Here is a 25,126-nt window from a genome sequence, read left to right as displayed (position 1 = left end):
GCATGTTACTGCTGGGTGGTGGTGGCACATGTCTTTAATCCCAGCAGGTGGATCTCTGTGAGTTTGAGACCAGCCTGGTCTACAAGAGCTAGTTCCAAGATAGCCTCCAAAGCCACAGAGAAACCCTGTCTCAAAAAACCAAAAAACCAAAAATAAAAAAAAAAAGATTTTGTTACTAATTCCTTTCTGGTGACTTTTTATAGAATGTACAAGGGAGGAGTGATTCAACAGACAACAGAGGAGACAGTCTACTTAGACTCCAGCAGGGTGGAAAGAGCTCTCTCAGTTAATCCCTGACTGTTCCCAGAACACTCCCTGTAGGTTTTACCTGACTTTGGAAGGATGTGGGTTGCTGGTTGCTGTACTCAACCGCTAGCTCTAGCAATGCCCTGGAGTAGCCAACCCAGGCAGTTAGAGAAGGCTATATAAAGCTAAATCTCAGAAGTCAGTGAGATTTGGATACAGCAGAGGTAAAATAGTTATCTCAATATAAACAGACTTCTAAAGGAGATGCTTAGGAAAAGCCTTCCTTAAAGTTTACAGACTAAGAAGAGTATGCTTATAATAAACTAAATGCAAGGTAAGACCTGAAACATACAGGTTTAATGTACACTGTCTAACTCCTGATAAAACAGCTTAGGTTTTTGATTAATGCTTCCTAAATGGTTTTTCACTAATGAATACCTCTTGAAAATACTGGTTTGTTTTGCTTCTTGATATTCTAGATAACTGGAGGATTGATGAAAAAAAATGAAACATTGGTTAGACCCAGGGAGAAAAAGCTTCAGGTATCTTGGGTAAGGGGTATAGTACCTGGTTGATGTAGGAGACTAAGTCAACTTTTCCTCTTCATCCTGTTGTCACTCAAACTAAGCATATTTCAACTGTTAGGTTGACATGGCTTCTCACTGTAGAAAGCTGCCTGCTAATCCTACAGGGAGTAAATCTAAAGTTAAGTGGGAGTGTGCCTAGATGGTCTAAGGGAACAGTGATTAAGGAACTGTCATCAGAGAGGCAAGCACAGCACAGAAATGGACACCAAAGAGTCTCCACAAGGAGGGCAGGGAGGAGAAGTTAGGACAGAGACTTTAGAGACCTCAGCTGAATCTGCGATCCTCTGGAGACTGGGATTGTGGCTACCCACCTTTTAACCATGGCCTGGTTCTCTTACGTCTGTCTTCTGCATAGTTTTTCTTTTAAAAGCAGAAGAGTTACATGTAGTCTACTCTAGGGTCTAGATATCTCTATAAAATAACATTACATATTTCAAAAAAGGTGGGAATCATCTACTCAATTTTCAGGTGAACACACAACTATAGCATATGTTTTAAATAGGAAGTCTTGGAGAACATCTTCAAGTGTTTTTGTTAAAAATCATTTTGCTCTACCTTTAGCTCAAGACAGATGAATAATGGTCATTGAGATGGGTCTCTGATGTGTCTGAACCAGATAGAAGCTAGTCAGTGAAGGGTTAGTTTTCACAGCTTTGATGGCTCAAGAGGAGGCGGTAAATACTGGGAATTGGACCCTGGAGCAGAAGAGACTTGAAGCTTTTGGAAACCAGTAAGAATTCAGTGAGCTGAGGTGAAAAGAATAGCTAGCTGGATAAAATATAATTTGAGAAATGTCCCAAATTAAGAAGCAGGCTCCTTCCTTTCATGCCTCTGGAAATGCTCCATAACAGACCCCTGCTCGGGTCTGCTTCTAATAAGAGAGCACAGTGAAGACTGACATTACTTCAGATGGCAATCCTAGAAAGGGACAGGAACCAGGATGGTTTTGATTTCTGAAATGAGTACAGCCTTCAAAACACCAGAGGCTGGATAGAAAACCCCTACAAAAGCTTTTAACTTGAAAGTTATCAGGACTCAGAAAGGCACATAATTAAAACCAAACCCTTTCTACCACGTTTAAAATAAAGTCATGGCTCTGGAAAGCTGGGCCCAGGGGAAAGGAACAAACCAAGTCACATGTCTACTGCCAAGGCTGAAGCTGCTTTAACTCATGTTCCCTTGGAGTCAGGGTCTGACCCCACAGTGATGGGAAAAAAATCTATTTACATTTCCAAAAGAAGGACTAAGCAGAAGGAACATTTTATATCATGTTCTGTATTCTAGCTGAGCCAGGAGAAACAAGTTGAGCTATTCTGGGATGCCCCACAGAGAACTACCCTTTCATTTCAGAGTTCTCAGGCTGATCAGAAAAAGCCAGCAGAAGTGAGCCTGTAAAGACAGAATTTAGGACTAAGGAGCCCCCGAAGATCTAATCATAATAACACACACATACTGTTACAAACCATTCTGGTTTCATGAGTATGTCTAGGAAAGGCAAAGGCGTCCTAGCCTTGTACCTTAAGGAATACCCTTCATAACGCAAATGGATAGGATTTTGAGGAAACATGAAATAAGGACGGTATACTGGTCTGCGTGTTGGAATAGATCTTTCCAAGTCTGTATTCCCAATAAGACAGCTAGGATCTTGTACAATTTGAAAATAGACAGAGGGAAAAAAGAACAAGATTCGTGTAAAGAGGCAATCACGGGGAAGACAATGAGAGAGCAGTGTTAGTTCCCCTACATGTGCATAAAAACCACTATTTCCTTATTACTATCAAAGTTTTAATTATGCTAGCTTTCTATTGCCATAAAACTCAGACTCTTAGAACACCCATTATCTCAGTTCTATAGGTTGCAGGGCTGACACAGCTCCAGTGGCTTCTTGTTCTCTGCCTTGAGCTCATTCACAGGAGACTCCAGGATCTCACACTTCGGCTGCAGGTCCCCGTGGCTTTCCTGCTTTCAGCTAGTGGCCACCTTGCGCTCATGGGTTTCCACGCCCTTCTCACTCAGTCCCTTCCCTCTTCAATCAGCAGTGGATATGGGTCCTTTCCACCCTTTTGTCCTTTGGTCACCAGGCCCACATGGTTAGATCACGCAGGCCCACTTGGGGGCGGGGATCTGCCTATCACAAGGTCAACTGTGCATACAATAGTTACATAATCCAGAAGATCTATATTTTTATAAATATAGTGTCTGGAGATTAGGCCAGGATATAATCTGAAAACCATTTCCAATTTTCTTCCTTTAGCAACAAAACATGGTCCTCTTAGGTGCAGTGAGTAACCGTATACATTCAGCATCCAAACAATGCTAAAAATACTGCCTTATGCCAGAACCAAGTGCTCATCCATGTGAGAGATGGTAGATTGCTAAGCAAAAAAATTAGCCACTATTAAATTATATCTTCATCACATTAAACTCCCTGATTTGTCTTTACCTACTACTAAATACCTATGGAAAAATAGCTGAATGAGGACATCAAATTCACCACTTACCATTGTTTATGTTATAGCTGTTTCTTTTTAAAATTTTTATTTACCATTGTGTATGTGTGTGTGTGTGTGTGAGATGTACATGTGTGGGAACAGAAGACAACTCTGTGACATTAGTTCTTTTCTTCCACATTACATGGGTCTCAGGGGTCAAACTCAGGTTTTCTGGTTTGCCAGTGTTTTACCCGCTGAGCCGTCTCTCAGGCCCCATATTATAAATATTTGGGGCAAATGTCACATGCTAGATAATGACTCCCTGTTGGTTTTTCATTTGCTTGTTTAGTGTGGAGGAATAAATGTGAACATATCTATCCTATAAACTTTATAATACTTCAGGCAGAAGAAATCACATAGTAGTACCTTGCATATTCTACTACATCTTACTATATTTTAAAATTAAAATAACTGGAGCTGGCGAGATGGCTAAGTGGGTAAAGGTACTTGCTACCAAGCCAGACAATTTGAATGTGATTCCCGAGGACCCATACTGTGGAAGGAGAAAACTGACTCCTGTAAATTGTCCTCTGATCTCCACACTCATGTTGCAGAATATGTGAGCATCGTCCCCAAATAAATATAACAAAAAAGTTTGTTACATTATAGAAATACTCATTTTCTGGTGTATTTATTTAGCTCCCAAAATGTTATCAGGATGTTACAGCTCATAGTTTCTACAGTTCCTGAAGAATGTCTGGATTATTTTGGAATTACAAAATGTACTGATCTTAGAAGGAATTATATGAATATCTGAGGCAAATCATTTTTTAAATTTAAATTCTAAAATCCTTAGAAAACACGTATATCTTTATTAGCTCACACATGCTCACTACCTAGCCATCTGTGTGCTATGTACAATATATGATGAAGATGGACACTATGAATGAGAAGCCCTGAAAGACATGGTTCTAGCATAGAGTTAGTACTTCTCACACTGCCACAGGCATACTCTCACTATGGCCTGGATATACCGGTGTGCTCAGCTACTTGAATACACACTGTAATGATAAAAAAAAAAAATGGGTTTAATGAAGCCTGACCTCTCCTCCACTGCATATAGTCATTAGGAAATTTAGGACTGGGGCTGTAGCTCAGTGACAGAGCACTTACCTAGCATGTACTGAGTGTTAGCCTCAGCACAGGAAAAAATAATCCATGAGTTTACAAGTCAGCAGCTCAGCCTTAAGCCGCCGTCTTCTCTTGTGTTTCCATGAGTGCCCAGGTCTCACCCTGAGGCTCTTCAGTAGCTCACACCTCTTCAGGGCAGTAAACCAGAGCTATTTTTCTGTTTGTTTGATTTTTGAGACAAGGTCTCGCTTTGTAGCCCTGGCTAGTTTCAAACTGTGGCAATCTTCTCATCTCTGCCTCCTGAATGCTTGGATTACCGGCATGCAACAACCATGTCTTTGTGCGCATGCATGCACATGAGTGTGTTTTGTTTCTATGAGACGTAGTCTTATGTCCCAGAGACCATCCTCGCAATCACTATGTAGCTAAGTATGCCTTGAACTTCTAATCCTCCTGCCTCTACCTCCCCAGTGTTGGGATGACTTGCTTGTAACACCATGCCTGGCTGAGAAGAGTTTTTTTTTTAACATAGTAAATGCCATAGCTTGTTGGAAAGCAGTCATTTAAATTTAGATCAAGCTGTTAATTAAAGCTTTGAAAAGATCTTCCTAGATTTCACATCCTAAGGCACTTACTTTCCCCACAACTATTCGTCTGCCAACTCAACCTACAAAAAGGTCAGAGGAAAGATCCCACTTCACAAAGATGTCCTTGGACCTCTATTCATGCACTGTAGCACTACACACAGTAACAGTAAAAATGTAAAAGGAAAATAATCCCAAGAGCCTAAGCCTAAGTCACTTTATTTCTCAGTAAGCTCTTCAGGCCAGGGACTTCTTCTTTTTTAACTTTTTCTTTTTGCCCCACAGAAACCAGAATATCAACTCATTTATTTTTGGAGCTACAGACATACTAGCATGCTAAATAGGAGTCATTTGAGTTGCCTTGGGATAACCCACGATCAATTTTCAGTTCAGAAATGGCCATCTCTAGCATATAGCCCCTGACTCTTCAAAACAGTCGAATGGGAAAAGAGTTCAAATCTTAAACAGACAGCGTGCTCACTCTGTGTTTTCATTAAGAGCCTGTATCTTGCCAGCCTTGCCAGTGACACAGAGCAATAAATATACAATTGCAAAATCTAAGACATGGCTCTTTGATATCATAAGTACACCCATTAAACAGAGTAAGGAAAGAAATAAATTGAATGCAATCAAGGGCCAGATTATATGGTTTCCTCGGTAAACAAAAAGGGAGAGACTCCTACTGATTAGAGAGCTTGAACAAAGCTTTAAGGAAAGTCACAGACATCTTAGAGTCTGAAGCTGGTGGTTGTTAAATGACACTATCATGTGTGACTTACGGAAATCTGCTGTAGGTTACGGCTTTGCTAGAGCCACAGTTAATCCCATAAAGCTACTCTGCTCCAAAGACGGCACGCCAAGAGATAAAAACAAAACTGAATTAAGGAAATTGTTATTCCATTTTTATTCTTCCACAGGGAAATGGAATCTTCAAACACAAAGTTGTTTAGATTTAGGGGCTTCCCAGAAATGATGGGGTCTATTAAAATGTAGACCTCAGCAGAGGAAATGTGCCTGCTTGGAGACAGGGAAAGGGTCCTTTGGGTAAGAAAACCCTCCAAACTTGTGACAATTTAATATTTGTTTCAAATACATTTACAAAGCAAATAGCATAAGCAAAACAATAAAATCACTGGACTATTAGGATCTGTTTTTGAGTGCTAAAATGGCTTTAGAGTAACAATTTATATATAATTGACAGATACACTAGCCATGATATAAAGTCATATACCACAAGGCAGGGCATATTTCTTTTTTCCTATCCAAAGAAGAAGCCAACAGCTTCATCCAGACTGCAGACTAGTGAGCTTAAATGGCTGTAGGTCAGAGAGGGTGAGTAGGAAGTGGGCTGGATCCACAAATAAAATGTTTCACTTGAGTGCTAAGGAATTTATTTGATCTTAATTCTAATTTTAAAGTTCCAATTTTAAAATGATGTAAAATTCTTTTTGAAAGATTTACTTGTTACTTTCCCAATTAGTCTGCAAGGGTTTCCCTCCTTTAATAGGTTGAATTGCCCTCATCTTCCTTATCAAATCAAATCCAATAATCAGGAATACCGGCACTGGTCTAGCTCTTCATGGAGTCACAGTGGTTCCACTGGAGCAGCTGCACATCCTCAGGTTAGGACAAAGACTCTGGATCCTGACTGCTGTTCCAGCATTTTCAGTTACGAGATCTTAGGTAACTAATTCCCTCTGCCTCAGTGGTTTCATCAGTGAAATGGGGATAATGGTACTGATAGTAGTAAGAAAGGTAACAAATGTGAGTGACTGTTGGCACTGCTGGCTAGCACATGCTGTGTAAATGACATCTGCTCAAAGTGCTAGTCTCTCCTGAGTTTCCATGCTGTCTCTCTTGTCCCTCTTTCATCCTTTGATTCTCCTAATGTTCAATGGCTATTAGAGGGATCAAGATCAAATAAATTCCTCATTATTTTGCTAGGTGGACGTTACTCTTCCTCAAAGAAATACAAAAATTTTAAAGATTTATTATGCTTTCATTTACTTTACAATTTAATTTCAATCTAAAAATACTTAATCTTTCATACAAACTTTAAAAATAGTTACTTATATTTTACATGGTATCATGTAACCAAGGAAGTTTGTTGGATTGGAGGCTGTAATGGCATCCCAGTTTTAGATAACCAACGCCCAGTGAACAAAAAACAGACCAAGACCAGAACCAAAAAGGAGCTAAAAAAAGAACAAAAAGCTGATGAAGTCCAACTCCATTCCCTCTTGGACTTCTGAGTACAATTAATTGTCAGCTCAGCCAGACATGAGATTGAGAGAAAAGCCAATGTGAATGGTCTGGGAACGTCTTCAAACTGGAAAAACACAATCCCTGGCTACACAACTATCATACATTGAAAACAAAACTAGAATTCAACTGCAAACTCACGCTAATGGACTTTCAGCTTCCTAAATTTCTGTGTCCTCGGAGAACAGAAGCGTATTATTGTAACAGAAAGCTGACTACAATGTTTGCAGGCAAAGAAAGGAGACACTGCTGTCTTGATGCATAAGGTTCCAGCCATAACTGCAAACAGCGGCTGTCACTTCTTTCACTTAGTCATTTCTTTATGGGACCTTTATTCCTTAGACACATTTATCTTTCATAGCTTTCGTCATTACTATCAATCTTTTCAGTCTGTAATTAATTTATTATGTACTGAGCTCTAGATCAACTATAGGTTTAATATCTGTTGTCTGCAATGTACAGGATCAACAGTATCTCAGATTTCCATTTCTTGCTCCATTTGGGGCATTTGCATAGTAAGAAATGTTGGAGATAGATTAAAAAACAAGATGATTTTTTTCTTGTTTTTTCCAGAAAGGTTTCTTTGTGTAGCTCTGGCTGTCCAGGAACTTGCTGTGTAGACCAGGCTGGCCTTGAACTCACAGAGATCCACCTACCTCTGCTTTCTGAGTGCCCAGCAGATTTTTTTTGTTGTTGTTTGTTTGTTTTACTAAAATTTTAGTGTACCTCCATGGAGTCAGAAATGGGACTTTCTCCATGTGGCATCATGCTGGTCCTCAAAGTTTTTTATCTGGGGCCTTTCAGATTGTGGCTTGGTATGCTAAAACCACATTTTCTAAATGTCACTATCTGAATGTGCCATGGCACCTCTTATTCAATCGATCTTGAAACATGAAAACGCGTTTCTGCCTCCCACGTTTGACAATTTAGTTTGTTCTCTTTTCTCTGTCACTGTCCCATGTCCATCCCTGCTCACATTCTATCAGCCCTCAAGCATTGTCAGCTCATCATCTAAACAACAGAAGGCTTCCCTGTGCTTCCTGGTGGGCATCTCCAATCAGGCCCCTGCCATGTCATCCCCAAACACTTCCATCAGGGGGACAACTGGCTTGAGTGGCTCCTGCTCCCTTCAGCACTCAGCTTCCAATGCTTATTTCTCTAATATGCAACTTGGATCACAACTCTACTGTAAATCGTCAATCCCTGTCCACAGGACAACTCCCTAAATCCTGAATTAAAGAGTAAGAGCCACATAGCATGATCCCTTATTTCCTATTATGAATATATACTTCATTCTAGCCACACTGAATGGCAGCTCTCAAAAATTCATCTTCCTGGATATGAACTTTGTTTTTTTATCTCTCCAATTAGAAAATATGTCCTTTATCTATGAATTCCAGCATCTAGAACAAGAGTTATTGATTGGGATGTCCTCCTGTATATATGTTTCTCCTACTGGTCGATGATTGGCCAATTGTCGGGCAGGAAGTATAGGCGGGGCTACCAGACCAAGAGAATTCTGGGGAGAGTAAAGGCAGAGAGACACCATGTAGCTGCCAAGGAGTAACATGCCAGATTATGGGTATGCCACAGCCTTGTGGCAATACACAGTTTAATAGAAATGGGTTAATAATTAAGAGAGAGCTAGACAGTAAGAAGCCTAAGCCATCAGTCAAACAGTTTATAATTAAGTCTCTGTGTATTTATTTGGGTCTGAAGGGTGGGACCAGGCAGAACAGAAATTTCCGTCTACAAGTTACACTATAGCAAATGCTCATGAGATGTTAATGTGAGAGGACTACTAATAGAGCAGATTGGTTGGCACACAGCACAGTTTATAATCCCAGTTACGCCAACAACTGAGGCAGAAGAATTGCCCATGAATTCAAAACTAGCCCATAGTGAGACTACACATCAAAACAGAGCAGGTGACTTGTTACCTACTTACCATGGAGACAAAGTATTACCGAGACAGAGTAGGACACGACTTATTACAGGAAAGGAGCTAATGTCTTCAAAACTCTAAGTCTTTCTGCTCAATACACCCTGGCTTCAGAAGCTACCTTATCCAGACTCTATGTAGGACATGGATTAACTAAGCCAGTACACATACACCTAGAACTTAAGTGATGGTTTCCAATGGAGACCTACTTTCATTTCTACAGACTGTGTCAGTAATGCCCAGAAGGATTCCTTGGACTGGACAGCGTATTCACTTTTCTTGAGTGGAATAAAGCAAACAAAAAAATGGATAGCAGCTTTAATTAGGCAGAAAAAATGTTTAACAGATTGTACCCTAATTAGCATTATTTACCCAGAAAAATGTTTCTCATTCCATGATAATGAATTATAAAGTGGAGTTTAATGAAGCAAAACAAAAAGATTCTAGATTGGTAATGCCCCAGATGTAGTATTGTAAGTAAAGAACATAAAATAATACACTATAAAAGTATCTGATGTTGGCCAGAGGTATACAAAGCACCTCTCAAGACTGATCAATACCTAAGGTTAAAAAATAAAGATACACATTGCCCTTGTCCTGAACACCAGAGTCCTTACATAAATCAGTTCTTATGAAAGCTGCAACCTTTTATCATTCAATTTATCTAATGTAATGATTAGGGGTGATTATAAAATAAAGCAAATAGATTAACGGTTCCTTTTGTGTACATTAGTAGTTGGTATAAAAAATACTCACATAAAACCTTTGCAATTTCAATGTTAGAGCTGAAGCAATCCAGACTAAATGCTAGTGATCTTGGACTATAACTACAGGTCAGATCCTTTTATCATAATGAGCAATTCAATGAACACTGCTTAATGAAAAGATTCCTAGAATTCAGATATTCAGATGTTGATCCACTTATTTCAAGATGCAGTCAGCACAGTTATTAGCAAATAAGCACGATGCTTTGGATATCTGCTAGCATTTATATATATATATCTATATATATGGGTGCATATATGTGTGTATATATGTATATACATATATATATGTTCCATATTTACATTTTCTCTCTCAATAAACACACAAACACACACCCTTCCTTTTTTAGACAAGGTCTTGCTATGTAGCTCAGGCAGACTGGCTTTAATCTTGTGATTCTTCTGCCTCAGCCTCTTGAGAGCTGTTCTCAGTGATGTCATACTATATTAAAGAGGCATATTTTATTTTATTTTGGATTTTCAAGACAGCATTTCTCTGTGTAGCTTTGGAGCCTGTCCTGGAACTCACTCTATAGACCAGGCTGGCCTTGAACTCACAGAGATCCACCTGAGTGCCGGGATTAAAGGCGTCAGCCACCACTGCCAGGCAAAGGGGCATATTTTAATCAGCAAATAATACTTTGATACTAAATATATGTGGTTCAGAATTTTTTATTTTTTATTTTGAAATGTTGGTAGCATTGGGACTTAACATAGAGCCTTGTATATTCCAGGCTCTAGGACTAAGAGTCTTCAGCTTTGGCTTTTTTTTTTTTTTGTTTTTTCTTGAACTTGTTCTTCTTGCCTCTGCCTCCTGAGCAGCTGAGATCAAAAGTAGAGCTAGCTTAGAGTTTTAATGCTGACAAATTGCTCTGAAAAGAAACTGTTGCGGTGACTGTCTGAACCAAGCATCTTATGTTCCGGCTGGTCTGAGGTAAGAGAAGAGAGGTCCTACTAGAAAAAGACATCGCTCTGCCTTTCCAGAGTGACAGATCAGATGACAGATCAATAGCTAACAGGGATGTTAGATCTGAAGCAATCCAGACTACATACTTTAGATACAAGAGATGCTAAACTATGAGAAATGAATGTAGATGCCAAAGAACCTGTTAAAGAAGTTATTTCACTAATCTACAGAAAACCGGCAATGTCCCAAGCATTCTCAGTGAGGGTTCGAGGCTGGAGGATGATAAAGAGGACAGATGGATACTTTTATTTAATGAGGACAAAGGCTGGTGGTTTGGTTGTTTGCTTTAAATGAGACAAAGTCATACTAGCCTAGGCTGGCTTTGAACTCAACTGTGTAGCCAAGGCTAGTTTCAAATTTGTAATCTTAGAATTCTTTTTTCCTTTTTATATTTATTTTATGTGCATGGTGTTTTGCCTACATGTGTGTCTGTGTGAGGAGAGGGTGCTGGATCCCCTGGAACTGAAGTTACAGACAGGTGTGAGCTGGGTGCTGGGAATTGAACCTGAGAGCAGCCATTGCTCTTAATCGTTAAGCCATTTCGCCATTTCTCCAGTCTCATAATCTTGGAATTTTTGTTGCAGTCTCCTGAAGGTGAGCTTATAGGCATATGCCACTTTTACACTAATTTTTAAAAATTTTTATTTATCTGAAATGTTTTTCACACACACACACACACACACACACGCTCACATGCACACACGTGCATGCCTAGTACCCACAGAAGTCATTGGATTCCCTGGAACTGGAGTTATGGAATTGTATGTGGTTGCTGGAAATCAACACCTGGTCCCATACAAGAATAATACATGCTCTCCAGCCTTTCAAGGGGTATTTTTAAAATCATGTTTAACAGTATAATTTATGTTTAGAGAATAAAAATAATGTTTAAACATATGAATGAGCAAAAGTAAACATGAATCTTGACTGTTGAGGATATGTATTTTCTTCTAATTAGATATGTGTGATATTTCACGCCACACAATATCCAGGTAGGCAGTCTTTTTTGTTTTGTTTTACACATTTATTTATTTGTGTGAGCACATGCATTTGTGCAGAGGTCAGAGGACAACTTGTGGGAATTAGTCCTCTTCTTCCATCATTTCATGGGGAATCAAACTCAAGTCATCAAGCTTAGTGGAAAGTGCCTTAATGAACTACTTGCTGGCCCTGGATTCGACTTTATATTATTAAGAAGGCCACAGGCTTACTGAGTACAGAAATCTGGCATTACGTAATTCAAAAAGCATCAGATACTGCCAAGAGTTCTAAAGTAAAGGTATGAGCTAAAATAGTTTCTGTTTTGTACTCACTAAAAATCATCCTACCTTTGTTTTCACAAGTTAAAAATAATACCCATTCAGCTAGTTTTAATTTACCCATAGGGTTTCTGAACGTTTGCTGAAGAACAAAATGTCCAAAATATTCTGTGTGTAAATAGCTATTATTTAAAAAATTCTTTTTTTGACTATTGCAAATGTTTTATTGTATTTTAAAATAAGATCTCATACAAATAAACTGAGAAAGGTGGTCCAGTGATTTCCATGTACAAGTGTTGATGACAAGAGTTTTCGTAAATATTTTGCATTCAGCATCACTATGGAAGTATGGCTTTCCCCTGCTGTATTGATGCTAAAACATTACTTCCAGTCATGTGTTTTATCCTACTTAAACATAAGCACAAACCTGGAAGTTTGGAAACATTTTAGCATCATCTTGAGGGTTATGATTGCAGATTTAACAACTCCGTTTGAAGATAATGCATTCCAAAAAGAGATCTAAGAGCATAGAGTTTTTCAGAGGGCTTCTGATTCATATGCGTTCCTCATCCAAAGTACTCGAGAAACGGATGTAAGATAAATTCTAAAAGTACATGATAAACAAAACCAAGTCATCTTTTTAATTGATTTTAATCTAGCATCATCTAGGCATCACAATGCTCTTAACTGATAGTAGGGTGAATAATATGAGTACAATTATTTGGCAGTTCAGCATGACTTCAAAATATACAGAGTCTCCATTCATTACTAACACAATGTAATGTCCAAAGTGGCAAATTATTGATGGGAACTGCTGAAGACCAAGCAGTAGCTAGTCATACTTCTTTGTGCAAGTTTAATTTCAAGAAACAACGGAGGCAACTTGATTGGTGGTAATAGCAAAGAATTATGGTAAATAATAAAAACTCTCGGAGGACATTTTCCTTATATGGAAGCGTTTCATATTTTGCTCCTTTAACACCACTAGAATAATAATAAACTTTTAAACACTTGTTCAAAAAATTCAGTACTGTTTTGAAGAATGTTGGATCAATCGGGGACTATACCTTTTTAACAATGCAATTTCTAGTTGATAAAAACTATATGGGGGGATTTAAAGATAGAGTAATTGACTATGTCTTTACTGTAAAGGCCTAGTCATTTTCTTTAAGAGAAATCTGAGGCCTGCGAGGTCTCAGGATCTGTGGTGTTTTTGTCCCCAGAGGGCATGACTGCAATTTAAGAACCAGTCACAAGAGATTCAGTTATGGTCTGTCAGTTGCCTCCCTTGGTCTACAGACACAGTGTTTTTCTTCCCTACCATGGATAAGTTTTTGCTTCCTACAGTTACCTAGGTTTTTAACTATGATCTTGGCCCATAAAGGAGACCCTTAAATTTGACCTTCAGATCTATTTGTTATGCACTCCAGTGTTTTGGATAAAGGTTTTGTAAGTAGAGAAACCTGAGCTGAAAACTCTCCTGCTTACTGTCCAAGTGATGCTGGGCAAGCCACGTCTCTTTTATGTAACCTATTTAACACCCAGCTATCGGGGTGGCAAAGAACCAGCCCGTTGCAACTGGACATCAGAAATCATGAGCACAAGACCACAATAAATGTGTTGCTAAGGTATACCCAAAACCAGTTTTTATAGAGTACTACAATTAGTCAAACCTAAGAGTTAAATGAATAGAAAAGTTAGGTAACTGGTCCCAAGAGTCAAAAGCCTTCAAATTATTTTTGCACATCTTTCTCTGTCTCAGTCATTAAAGATATAATGGACCAATGCCATATGAAACTCAACATTCTTTACAGTATGGTCTCAAGCCATCTGGACACTGGAAGTTAGTTATAGTAAGATGTTGTTATGGTGGGAATCTACAGCCTCTGGCCGCCAAAACTGGGAAGTAGTCACTACCTGTGTTTTGATTTCCTATGATTTAAACTCTCAAATTTTCTCTCACCGTGCTCTCTGTCTAAAAGGCAGGGCTGGAAGGTAAGAGAATGAGATGGAAAGAGTGGAGACAGGAAGCACAAGGTAATAATGAAGGAATGGAAAAAGAAAAGAGGAGGGCAGTGGCTAAACAGAAACTCACTGAGCGATTACAGGTATCACATATGATTCTGGGAGCTGTGGTTTCAAACAACTGAATGCTAATAAGGGACTCTTTATATCCAAAGGTGCTATGGGGTATGATGTGGGGGAGGCAGCAAAAGGGAGCATTAGGTGAAGGAATGGTGTTCAGTTTTGTGGACATCAATTAGGGGCCACCAGAAAATATCCAACAGCTGCTACAAAAAGTGACTGGAGCCTTGTGGTAAGGAAGGCACTAGTCTACGAGGAGAAAAAAATACTCCAGGAACCCAGGAGCTCAGTAGTGGTGACACTGTACAACACTGTGCACCCCCCTTGGTCCTCTCACAAAAAAGACTATGAGCAAAATAGTGTAAATTTTTTTTGGCACTCTAGTAACTAAGTATCTCTGGCTAGAGTCGCAGACCAATATGCTGCATCCCGAATTCTACTAGATGACAATTTTCACTTGGAGGGAAGACACTGAAAATGAAAATAAAACAATAAAAAGAAGCCACAGTCTACTGAGGTTTCTTGCAAAAATCCCACAGCTCTCCAAATAAGGAAGCCTGACTGTCCTCTTCTTCCGCTGTGTGTATAGGTTATGGCGCAGTCTAGCTCCCTAGAGGGAGCTGCTCCTTGCCTGCTACCTAATATGCCCATCAGAGCTTCTCACAGCTCATTTGCCCTGGTAGCATTTCTTGCTTTTGCCAGCTTTTGACCACAGAGGACCATAAGTTAGATACAAATATCCCTGTGATCAGAGGAAATGGAGAAAATCTTAAACGGCCCAGCTGGTTGTCAAAGCAGTTTCTTGATGGTCCCTGAGAGGAAGGCTCCAACTATCCATAAGTCTTAATTAATTCTGACTTTTTATTACTCATAGCAACATATAAAACAGGTAAAGGCATATACTGTCTCATGCACACACATATGAATATGCATATAGAACCTGGAAATTATGAAAATTTGATGTGCCATTAGGGAGCTTTTTCTCTTGAAACACAGAATTGATTCACAAGAAAACAGGAAAAACAGCAACTAAAAATGGGTTTAAAAAAAGTTAAAGAAAAGCTCCATATGACATTGTGATAAAACCTTAGAATCTGCTAGGGGTGGTGATACACCTTTATTCCCAGTACTTGGGAGGCCGAGGCAGGAGGATCTCTATTAGTTTTAGGCCAGGGTCTACATAGCAAGTTATTGGCCAACCAATACTCTATAGAAAGACCCTGTCTCAAAAAAACAAAACAAAACAAAAATTCCCAAATAAAAACAAACAAACAAAAAACCCAACCAAGCACAAATAAACAAACTAAAACAAAACTAAACAACAGCAAAACATACCAAACAAAAAGCTCTCTAGAATCTTACTGCTACATAGTTTACAACAGATTAAAATCTAAAAGACCAAAGCTGTAGCCAGAATTATTTAAGTCTGCTCTTACTTAAGACAGTATCAACTATTGTTTCACAACATAACTCTCTGAGGCTTTACTTGCAAATTAAGTCAATCCTGAATTGACTTCTATATATTCTGAAATGCCCCCTTTCTCAGTCTCAACATGCAAGTTACATGGAAACCTGTTTCCCACTTTTGACATAACTATGATCAGACATAAATAAAAATGCTTACTCGGAATGTCTTGGCAGTCGGGGATGGAGATGCTGGGGGAGAATCAGACTGAGATTTCCTATTCCGTGTGAATTCCTTACTTCGTGTATATAAAGAGGACATGGTTCACGAGGATGTAGACAGACACCCAACCTCTCGATTCTTCACACAAAGCTGGGAACTGTCCCTGTCGCTTACTCTTACAGAATCTCTCCTTTTGAGTTGATACAAGATGACTCTGGCTAGAACTAAATAAAGGATAAAAACTGCCTTGTAAATTATAGTCTTGAGCTCTGAACCAGTCCAGTTACAGAGTCTGAGAGTCGTGTCCCATCAATATTTCAATTCAGCTTCAATCACAAGTGTGCACAGTGGAAGGCGGGTGCCAAATGCCACCATTCATGCCTGGACGGGATCCTTGATTCTTTCCAAAGGCCGCTTCTTACTCAGGTAGGCTTCTGAATAAAACCTGAATCTGGGCTTCCGACGACTCCAGGTTAAATCCCAGAGGAGTGATGGCTCTGGATCCTGCTGCAGATGAGTCGGGGGACAAGTACTGTCACTTTATCCAGAAGGAAGAAGCACAAGTTGTCCAGAAGCCACCCTGTCCTCCCTTAGCCTGATTCCACAGGGTTGTAAGGGTTTGAACTACTGTGCTAAAGTCAGGTTAAACAACTAAAAACAAAGAAGGAACTAAGTTTCTGAGAGGGAAGCAGTCTGAGGAAGTCAAGCTTTCCGAAGTCCTTCCAGACGAGCTGCCTTTGCTCTAAACACTCAGAGTCATACGCACATCTTTCCCCTCCCCTCTTCTATTTTCTGACATTCCAAATCCCCATTCGCTCAGCAAGGAATGCTGGAGAGTAGCCAAGGGCAAGGATTCACTTTCAACCCAGAACTTGGTTGCCACTTGCAGTAGGAAAAGAAAGCGCCAGCTTCTAGGAATGGCGGCTGCAGGGATGCCTAGGGGCAACCCCACGCCCTCCAGGAGTTACTACCCCAGAGCAGACAGCAGCTGCCAAGACTGATTTCTCTAAACACCTTTTTGCATATGAGAAGGGTGATTTTCAACTCTCATATCTCTCAAGTAACAAGCCCAGACAGAAATATGAAAGTACCTTCAAGCCTTTTATGTGAAGTTTTAATGCCCTGTCATTCTTGCGTCGTGAGAAAGGCCAGCAGTTTGAAACTCCGGCCCACTATGCAGTAAACTCTGTAGACCAGACATCTTATTGGCTAAGTCTCTATTAGAAAATGTGCCAGTTTCTTAAGTCACCATAATCAGCAAGGAAGAAGATTTGAAAGTGGCACAAAGGTGGACGGAAACAATTAGTCAGTGACAGTTTCAAAACTTCAAGATGACAGGACTCAGCAGCACAGAGAAAATTAAGAGTTAACAAGAAAGGAATTTCTTTGCTGGGCGTTGAAGGAGTTTGGATTTAGCCTTGAAGAAACATCTCAAATTTAATCTCTTGCATTCTGTTGTCATCACTACACTGTCCAACATTTCTAAGCCAAATGCTTTCTAAGCCAATGGATTTATCCCCAAAGTAACAGCTCACTTCCCTCTAGGCTCTTGGAAACTCTATCCTACCCTCCCCTTTCCATATGAAACTTATACTTTTCCCCCTTTAAATCCTTGGAACTAATGACTCTTTTGCCTCGATTGTTTTGATATCTTCTTTATTCCAAACACTAATTTTATAAAACTAAGTAAGCAAAAGTGATCATCTACTTGGGGGGGTGCGTTAATTTAATGAACGCAGCTTAAAAAGAATTTATAAAGAATACATGATTCACTTTCAATCTGAAAACAATTCCTTAAGACTCGTTAATCCTAAAACAGACTAGAATTATAGGCTCCATCTAAAAGGCCAGTTATTGTGAGAATTCTTATCTGTGAATTTTTTTGTGATATGAGTGCATGTGTGCCATGGTGGGTAGTGGTGTGTGTGTGTGTGTGTGTGTGTGTGTGTGTGTGTGTGTAAGTCAAAAGACTATTTGGGAGAGCTTGTTCCTTTTTGGTTCTAGGGATTGAATTCAGGTTATTAAAGTTGGAACCTGAGCCTTTACCCATGAAGTCATTTTACTGATCTTCGATCTCTGAATTTTATATTATGGATATATCTTACATAGTTAACCCTGCCAATATGTTGAATGTTTACACTATTCTTTAAAGGGACAGCAAAAACAGCTCAGCCATGGTTTCTGAACCTGTTTCTCTAAATTTTACATAGTAACTTCACACTTACTAGCAACTGGAGAGGGACTATAAACACCCTTTATTCTTAAAGGGCCATTTTGTCTCTTCTCATTTATATTACATGCCTATTTAAGGACGTTCTAACATTGACAAATTCTTTTATATTAAAGTGTCCCCATATATCCACTGTTATCTTCAATTCTCAGCCATGCTGAAAGGTAGGTACATTGTTATATTATTATCTAATAGATGAGGAAACCCAAGTTCCAAAAGGTTAAATGACTTGGCCAAAGATATACAAGCAGCAGAAGTGAGCAGAAGTAAAACTGGGGGCTGAGCCCTTGCTGGTTCAGGTGAATAAACGCTGATGTGAAAACACCTACTTACCAATCAAGGCCTTCAAGAAAACCTAGGCCTTAAAGGTGATGTAGAGTATCTGAGACACTCACAGACATACATTGGAACACTCACAGACATACATTGGAGTCTGAGCCAGAGATAACATCTCCAGAAAGCTGAATCTAAACTTTCCCTTTGTTCACTTGCTCTTTTGCATACTTATTTTCTTAAATTGTGCCAAAAAATGCATTGTTCCTTTCCGATTCAAAAAACATTAATCCTACCATGAAAATGAAAGTATCTTTCCTGTCCCAATGAAAAGAGCGGAAAGGAAATGTACCTGGCTACAGTTATACAGAGAATCTAGTTTTCAGTCCTATACCTTTGTAATACCATTTTTCTCATATGGATTTCAGAGAGTCAAACAATCTACCTTTGTCTCTATTCTGGTTCATCTTAAGTTTTAACGTCCTGGCCAAGGACATCGATGATGGCATAATCACACTTTCCCTTAAGACACTCAGCATGGGGGTATCTGATTAAGAACTGCTCTCCTCTTTGCCTCCCCAGGCAAGAATTCTTCATTCGCTAACTGAAACTATTCTGTCTCACACTGAGTCAGTAACCAAAGGGCCTGATTAGGAAAATCCCACAAACACACTTCATGAGCTACGCTTACAGATGATATTTCTTTAAAATAGAACTTATTTCAGCGAGGCAGGACAAAACGATGGGCTTGTCGTCTGTTTAACTTCTTCTAGGTAAGATAAAGGGAAGGAGTTGGTGACTATAAATGAATTAAGAGTTCCAGGCAGTCAGTTCAAAAATCTCTAACCACAAGAACAAGAAAATAAAGGGTTTGTGCTTGAGTTGACATAAACCAAACATGAACAATAAATGAAAACCTTTATACAGTAAATCCTGATCAAAGTCCCCCATTGACTAAATGCTCCCAAAACTGAAAGGGAAAAATTAATCAATCAGACATGTTTTCTTTTTTCTTATTATTCAAATCAAGAAAAAAAATTAAAAGTGACACTTGGCAAACTGCTCTGCTGGTGATGGTCTCCAGCAGTGAATATACTCCCACTGGGATGGTTAGTTTTAATCATTAACGTGACACAGTCATGAATCATCTATGAAGACAGTCTCAATGAGGACCTGTCTACCAGAGCAGCTTGGCCTGTGGGCATGTTTGTTAGAGACTGTCTTGATTGTAACTAGTGGGAAGACCCAGCCTAAATTGAGTGGCACCATTCCTTAGCTCTGGGTACTGGACTGTCCTATAAAACAGAAAGTGAGCTGAGCAGAAGCAGGCATGCATGTATCCATTCTCTATGTTCTTGACCGTTGGATGTGATGTGACTAGACGTTGCAAATTCCTATCACCTTGATTCCTCTGCTATGATGAAATGTAATCTGGAATGGCAAGCTAAAAATAAACCTCCTTTCTTCTGTCTTTTTCAGCAGATATTTTACCAAAGCAAAAGAAAAGACACCCATAATGTCATACTTGTGGAGAGAGAGCATGTGGGCTTTACAGTCATACACCTTTGGCTGAAAGCTAAACCTCTGCTCAACTCTCTGACATGGTCAGAATCTTTAACCCTGGAGATACATGCAGACAGAACACTGATTACACAATAAATAAAGAAAGGAAATGAATCTCAAACCAGTAGTTAAAGTAGATGAGTGAGTGACTTTTACAAGATCCTAAAGTATTCTTTTATAATATATTTATGAATCACAAATGAGCAAAAGGAACTCTGCCATGGAGAACCTCAGTATATGCCATCTTAATCTATTGGCCAAAGGTAACACCATAGGGAATAGGATAAATAGCTTGAAAAGAAAAGAACATATAGCATCACTCCAATGACATCATGGTGTCAAACATAAGACTGGTTCTGACTATGGTGAAACACTGAATACACATAAACCAAGGGATATGACTGGGCTCTTATTTTCCTTCAGTCAAGGAAGAACTGACTAGAGAGTACAAACTTGGTAGGTTCATGACTCAGGCTTGGGTCCTTTTACTAGATGGGACATTGTTGAGACAACTGGTGAGAATTCGATTTGGTCACTGAGCAAAGGGACTAAAGAGTTCTTTGTCCTATTTAAATATTTATGTGGTTTGAAATTGTTTCAAAACAAAAAGAAAAAAGTCTAGTTCTTTCATCTTACTGGGGTAGGAAAAGAGGACAAAGGGATGCCTTAGCTCCAGGGAACTCTTGAGAAATAGCTTCTCATTTTAGAGGACTCTAGGATTTCAAAGAATGGGGTTTCTCAATGCAACAGACAACCATTTGGGAGGGTACAATGACTCTAATTGGAGACTCACTAATAGGTCATAAATAAAGTTAGTGGCTCATATGCAGATCTATAAAAAGCAAACACCAGTAAATTCTGAATGTGCTTCATAAATGGGTTACACTTTCTTGAAACTGTTTTTTTAGTTGCACACAACACATTTATATATGTACACAATATGTATCGAATAATATAGAATGTATTTCATATTTCAGTTGTAGCAAAAAGTTTGAAGTTGATGGTATGAAGACATTGATAACCAAAAACTCAGCACAGATCTTCTGCTGATGAAAAGAGCAAGGGCAGTTCTTAATCTGGCATAATACAAGGATAAGCATCCACTCTCCAAACTATCAAACTGGCAGGAGTATGTGCACTGAAGTAAAAGTGACCCAATATTACATCTGATCAGTCAAGATGAAAGCAGTCCTGAAAGTGGGATCTGGCAGACCCTATTATGAGGCAAGAGAATGAGGATATTATGGTGGCCAATGTCAGACTGTTGGCCACACAAACATGGAGATGCAAATGTAGCCTAATACTTACATGGTACATAACACGAAGATTTCCAGAATGTCACTAAAATCTTTTTGAGACAGAGTCTGACTTAGTAACCCTGGCTGGCCTCAAACTCAAGAGATTTGCCTGCCTCTGGAGTACTGGGATTAAAGATGTGTGTCACCTGGGTCAGTCTTGCCATTAAAGGTTTTAACCAGAGGAACTTGTACTTACTATCACATCAAGGAAAGAATGTTGGGAATGCCAACTCACTTTTCTAAATTATGACAGAAGATGCCCCACCAGCTGACAACTCAAATCAAGTGTCATTATCATATGAAGAGGGGGACAGCAGCAGTTGCCTCTGTCTTCAATTTTCAAGCTTTAATTAGGGAATGAAGAGTTTAAAAAGTATATAGAATTAAAATAAATAAATAAAAGGGGGTGGGGAGATGACTCAGCAGGTAAAAGCTTTTGCTGTACAAGTGTGATGACCTGAACTCAAGTCTAAAAAGTCAGATGTGGTGGTGCCACCTGTAATCCCAGCACCACCACTGTAGGATGGGACCTGGGAGGGACAAGAGAACTGGCAGGAAGCTCATAGGCCAGCTAGCCTGGATCATGTTATACAGCAGCAAGGTATAAGGAGAAGAGGGTATCCTGCTTGAAAACAAGGTAGAAGGTGAGCATTCATTCATTCCATGGAGTGTTAAGTACATGAGTGTACATATGTGTGAGCAAGTACATGCACACACACACACACACAGAGAGAGAGAGAGAGAGAGAGAGAGAGAGAGAGAGAGAGAGAGAGAGAGAGAGAGAGAGAGAGAGAGAGAGAGAGAGAGAGAGAGAGAGAGAGAGAGAGAGAGAGAGAGAGAGCAATAGAAAAGGAGAGCAGGATCACATTCTTCAGTGCTCCTGTGACAGTTCTGCCACCTTTGGAGATGTCAGGACTGAGCTTGAGCTACAGAGTTTATGGCAGTAAGTGTCAGATGACTGTAGTTAGAAACTAGGTCTAGTCCTTGACTCTCTTGAAGTATCTTTCAACCTGAAACTTAATCATCTAGAACAGTGTTTCTCAACTTGTGGGTTACAACCCCTTTGGGGGTCCCTTATTAGATATCCATATCAGATATTTATATTATGATTCATAACAGTAGTAAAATTACAGTTATGAAGTAGCAATGAAAATAATTGAGAACCAATGGTCTAGAAGTGTACCTACTATTCTATTTTTGGTAGAGTAACAAAAGAATTCTTTACCATTTTGTATGTACTCCACTATAGTGGGAAAGTCCCCTAGGAAAGGTGAGCACAGCTTCCAGACAGCAAAGGTCTTCAGGGCCCTAAGGGGACCCTCGACAGTTTGGTAGACATTACTTCATCTTTAAAGAATTTCTTGGCTGTTCCTGCAAATCAACTTTTAAGTGGCTTAGTTTGTAATAAATTGACTTGCTATAATACATTTTAACTTACATTTAGGAAGGTGATGAGGAGTCAAATATTAACAGTCAAGAATGGTAGTTTAAGTAGTTTACCCTTTCTTTGTAGCTAAGAATCAGATGTAGAACAACCATTTTCAGGCCTGTTTACGAATATAAGGGTCAATGGATAGATTTTTTTTATTATTCACAGACACCTTTAATCCATCTAAAAACAATTAGAGATGCATAACGTTCTTTTCAATATGATTCCTATCTCCAAAGAGATTATAAGAAATCTTAAGATTTACATAACTACAAAAGAGTCTCCTAACTGCTTAAAAAAATCAGCCCCTAGACTTCTGTATATTTCTTATAATTTTTTTAAACTATGTGTCTGTGTGGGCTGTGTATACTTGGTTCCCACAAAGGACAGAAGACAGCATCAGACTCTCTGCAGCGAGAGCTTCATGAGGCTGAGAGTTGAACTTGGGTCACCTCTCCAGGTCCTTCTGTATATTATATACTCATTTCTGATCTTATACTAAACAAATAACCTGGTTTTTGTTGTTGCGGTTTGGTTGAAGTGCTGGGGCTTGAACCCAGGACCTTGTACATGCTACACAAGTACTCAAACACTGAGTGGCATTTCCAAGCCTAAATAAGTTGTTTTTAAAGCTTCTGATGGCACAGAGCCAAATCAGAAGAGGCCCGGTGTCTGTGAGAGTGTCATTCACTGGTCTGTGCATTTATACTGGCATTTTATTGCTAGGCATCTAGAAAGGCTGCAGATAATGTTTGAGGGATGAAGGGGAATGAAAAGTTTCGAAGGGAAGAGGTTCTTTGTCAATTTCCTCTTTCTATTTTTCCATTTTAAAAATTTATTTTTATGTTTTGAGTACTTTGCTTACATGTATGTACAAATGCCATGCATGTGCTTGGTGCCCACAGAGGCTAGAAGGTGTTGAATCCCATAGAACTGGAGTAACAGAGAGTTGTGAGCCACCATATGGATGCAAGAGAAGCAAGTGCTCTTAATCACTGAACCATCTCTCCAGCTCTATTTTCCCATTTTAATCCTCTACTTTGGTTTATGTGTCACAAAAATCCTCCCCTTTGGCAGGGATGGGCAAGATTAGTGATGATAGCACACAACTAATAATGACTCCTCTACACAGCTGCTCATGGGTGAGAAAAAGCACATGAGGGATTTAATCACAAAGGAATCTCTTGCCCTTGTTACTCCTTTGGAATGAATCATTCCAGGGTTGCCCTTCACTACACATGCACGGAAATGCAGAGCAGAGATAAGCCACTAATAAAGGGCTTCAGATTATATTCTTTATAAAAAGGCAATAAAAGCTAAAAAAAATCAGACCAAGAAACACAACCATTAAAAATCTTGTGTGCATTCTGGTGGGCGTTAGAGTAAGGGAAGGAGACTGTGTCATCTTAAGGGGAAAGATAGCCACAGAGAGAAAAAGCAAAACAGGGCTTACAAATTTGGCCAGATGAAGCGTGTGTACGTGTACACAACCATGTGCACACATGTGTAGACGTGTGTGTAAATGGGTATGGATGTGTGTGTGTGTATGTGGTGGTTTCAAGGTTGCTGTTGGATTCTTCCTTGCTTGGTTTCTCTCAACTGAAGCCAGACCTGCACATTATGGGGCAGTGTGGCCAGCCAGCTTTCCAGGGATGTCTGTGTCCATCTTCTAAGTGCTGGAACTGCAGGCAGTTGTCATGCGCATCCAGCATTTACAGGGGCTCTGGGAATGGTCTTAATGTTCCCATGGCAGGTACTCTAATTACTGAACCAACTCCTCAGCCCACAATAACTTTTTTTTTGCTTATAAAACATCCCCAATTTTGTTGTCATGAAGTTTAAAAAAAATCATATCCTAGTGCTATTGTGAAAGTTTAAATCTCAGGAACTTATTTAATGGTAAGAAATTATAAAGAAAAGAAGCCGGCCGGGTGGTGGTGGTGCACACCTTTAATCCCAGCACTCGGGAGGCAGAGGCAGGCGGATCTCTGTGAGTTCGAGGCCGGGCTGGACCGATAGCCTCCGAAACAATACAGAGAAACCCTGTCTCATAAAAACCAAAAAAAAAAAAAAAAAAAAAAAGTAAAAAGAAAAGAAGCCCTTTAAGGAAAATCACTCTGCAAACTCATCCTGGAATTGGTTCATGAGGGGCATGTGTGTATCAGGCAGACTGGCTGGCCAACAAGCTCCAAGGATCCTTCTGTCCGTCTACTCAGCAGCTCTGGGATTACATGAGCACATCACTTCACAGGGCGGCTACTTCTTTTTTTAAACAGGATGCCAGCAAGAATTTTATGGACAATACCATATCCTCTGTCCTGAGTCTCATGTTTTGTAATTAAATTGACATTTAGCAACAGCACAGAAAGGCAAGCATTTGTGAAAAGCTACTTTTTTTTTCATGTGAACATTTAGCTTTCTTCTCCTTTCTCAATATCTTTAGAAAC

At 39.5% G+C, this 25,126-nt stretch overlaps 1 protein-coding gene across 6 annotated transcripts in view; it reads right to left on the bottom strand.

Moving 5' to 3' along the window:
• The window catches only part of Ppp1r12b (protein phosphatase 1 regulatory subunit 12B), a 210,386-nt gene that overhangs the window by 32,521 nt on the left and 152,739 nt on the right, over positions 1-25,126 (bottom strand). The window contains exon 1 of one of the 6 annotated variants that reach the window (XM_040737407.1): positions 15,884-17,550. The exons of the other annotated variants lie outside the window; for them this stretch is intronic. Within the exon in view, the coding sequence (XP_040593341.1) occupies positions 15,884-15,985 (102 nt within the window). The 5' untranslated portion in view covers positions 15,986-17,550. Of the gene's footprint in view, positions 1-15,883; positions 17,551-25,126 lie in introns of those variants that run through there. 6 annotated transcript variants of the gene reach the window in all.

Source organism: Mesocricetus auratus, unplaced genomic scaffold (assembly GCF_017639785.1).
Source record: "Mesocricetus auratus isolate SY011 unplaced genomic scaffold, BCM_Maur_2.0 Super-Scaffold_100676, whole genome shotgun sequence".
Taxonomy (NCBI): Eukaryota; Metazoa; Chordata; class Mammalia; order Rodentia; family Cricetidae; genus Mesocricetus; species Mesocricetus auratus.
The sequence above is the reverse complement of the archived record's forward strand: the minus strand, read 5'-3'. Positions and strand labels throughout refer to the sequence as shown.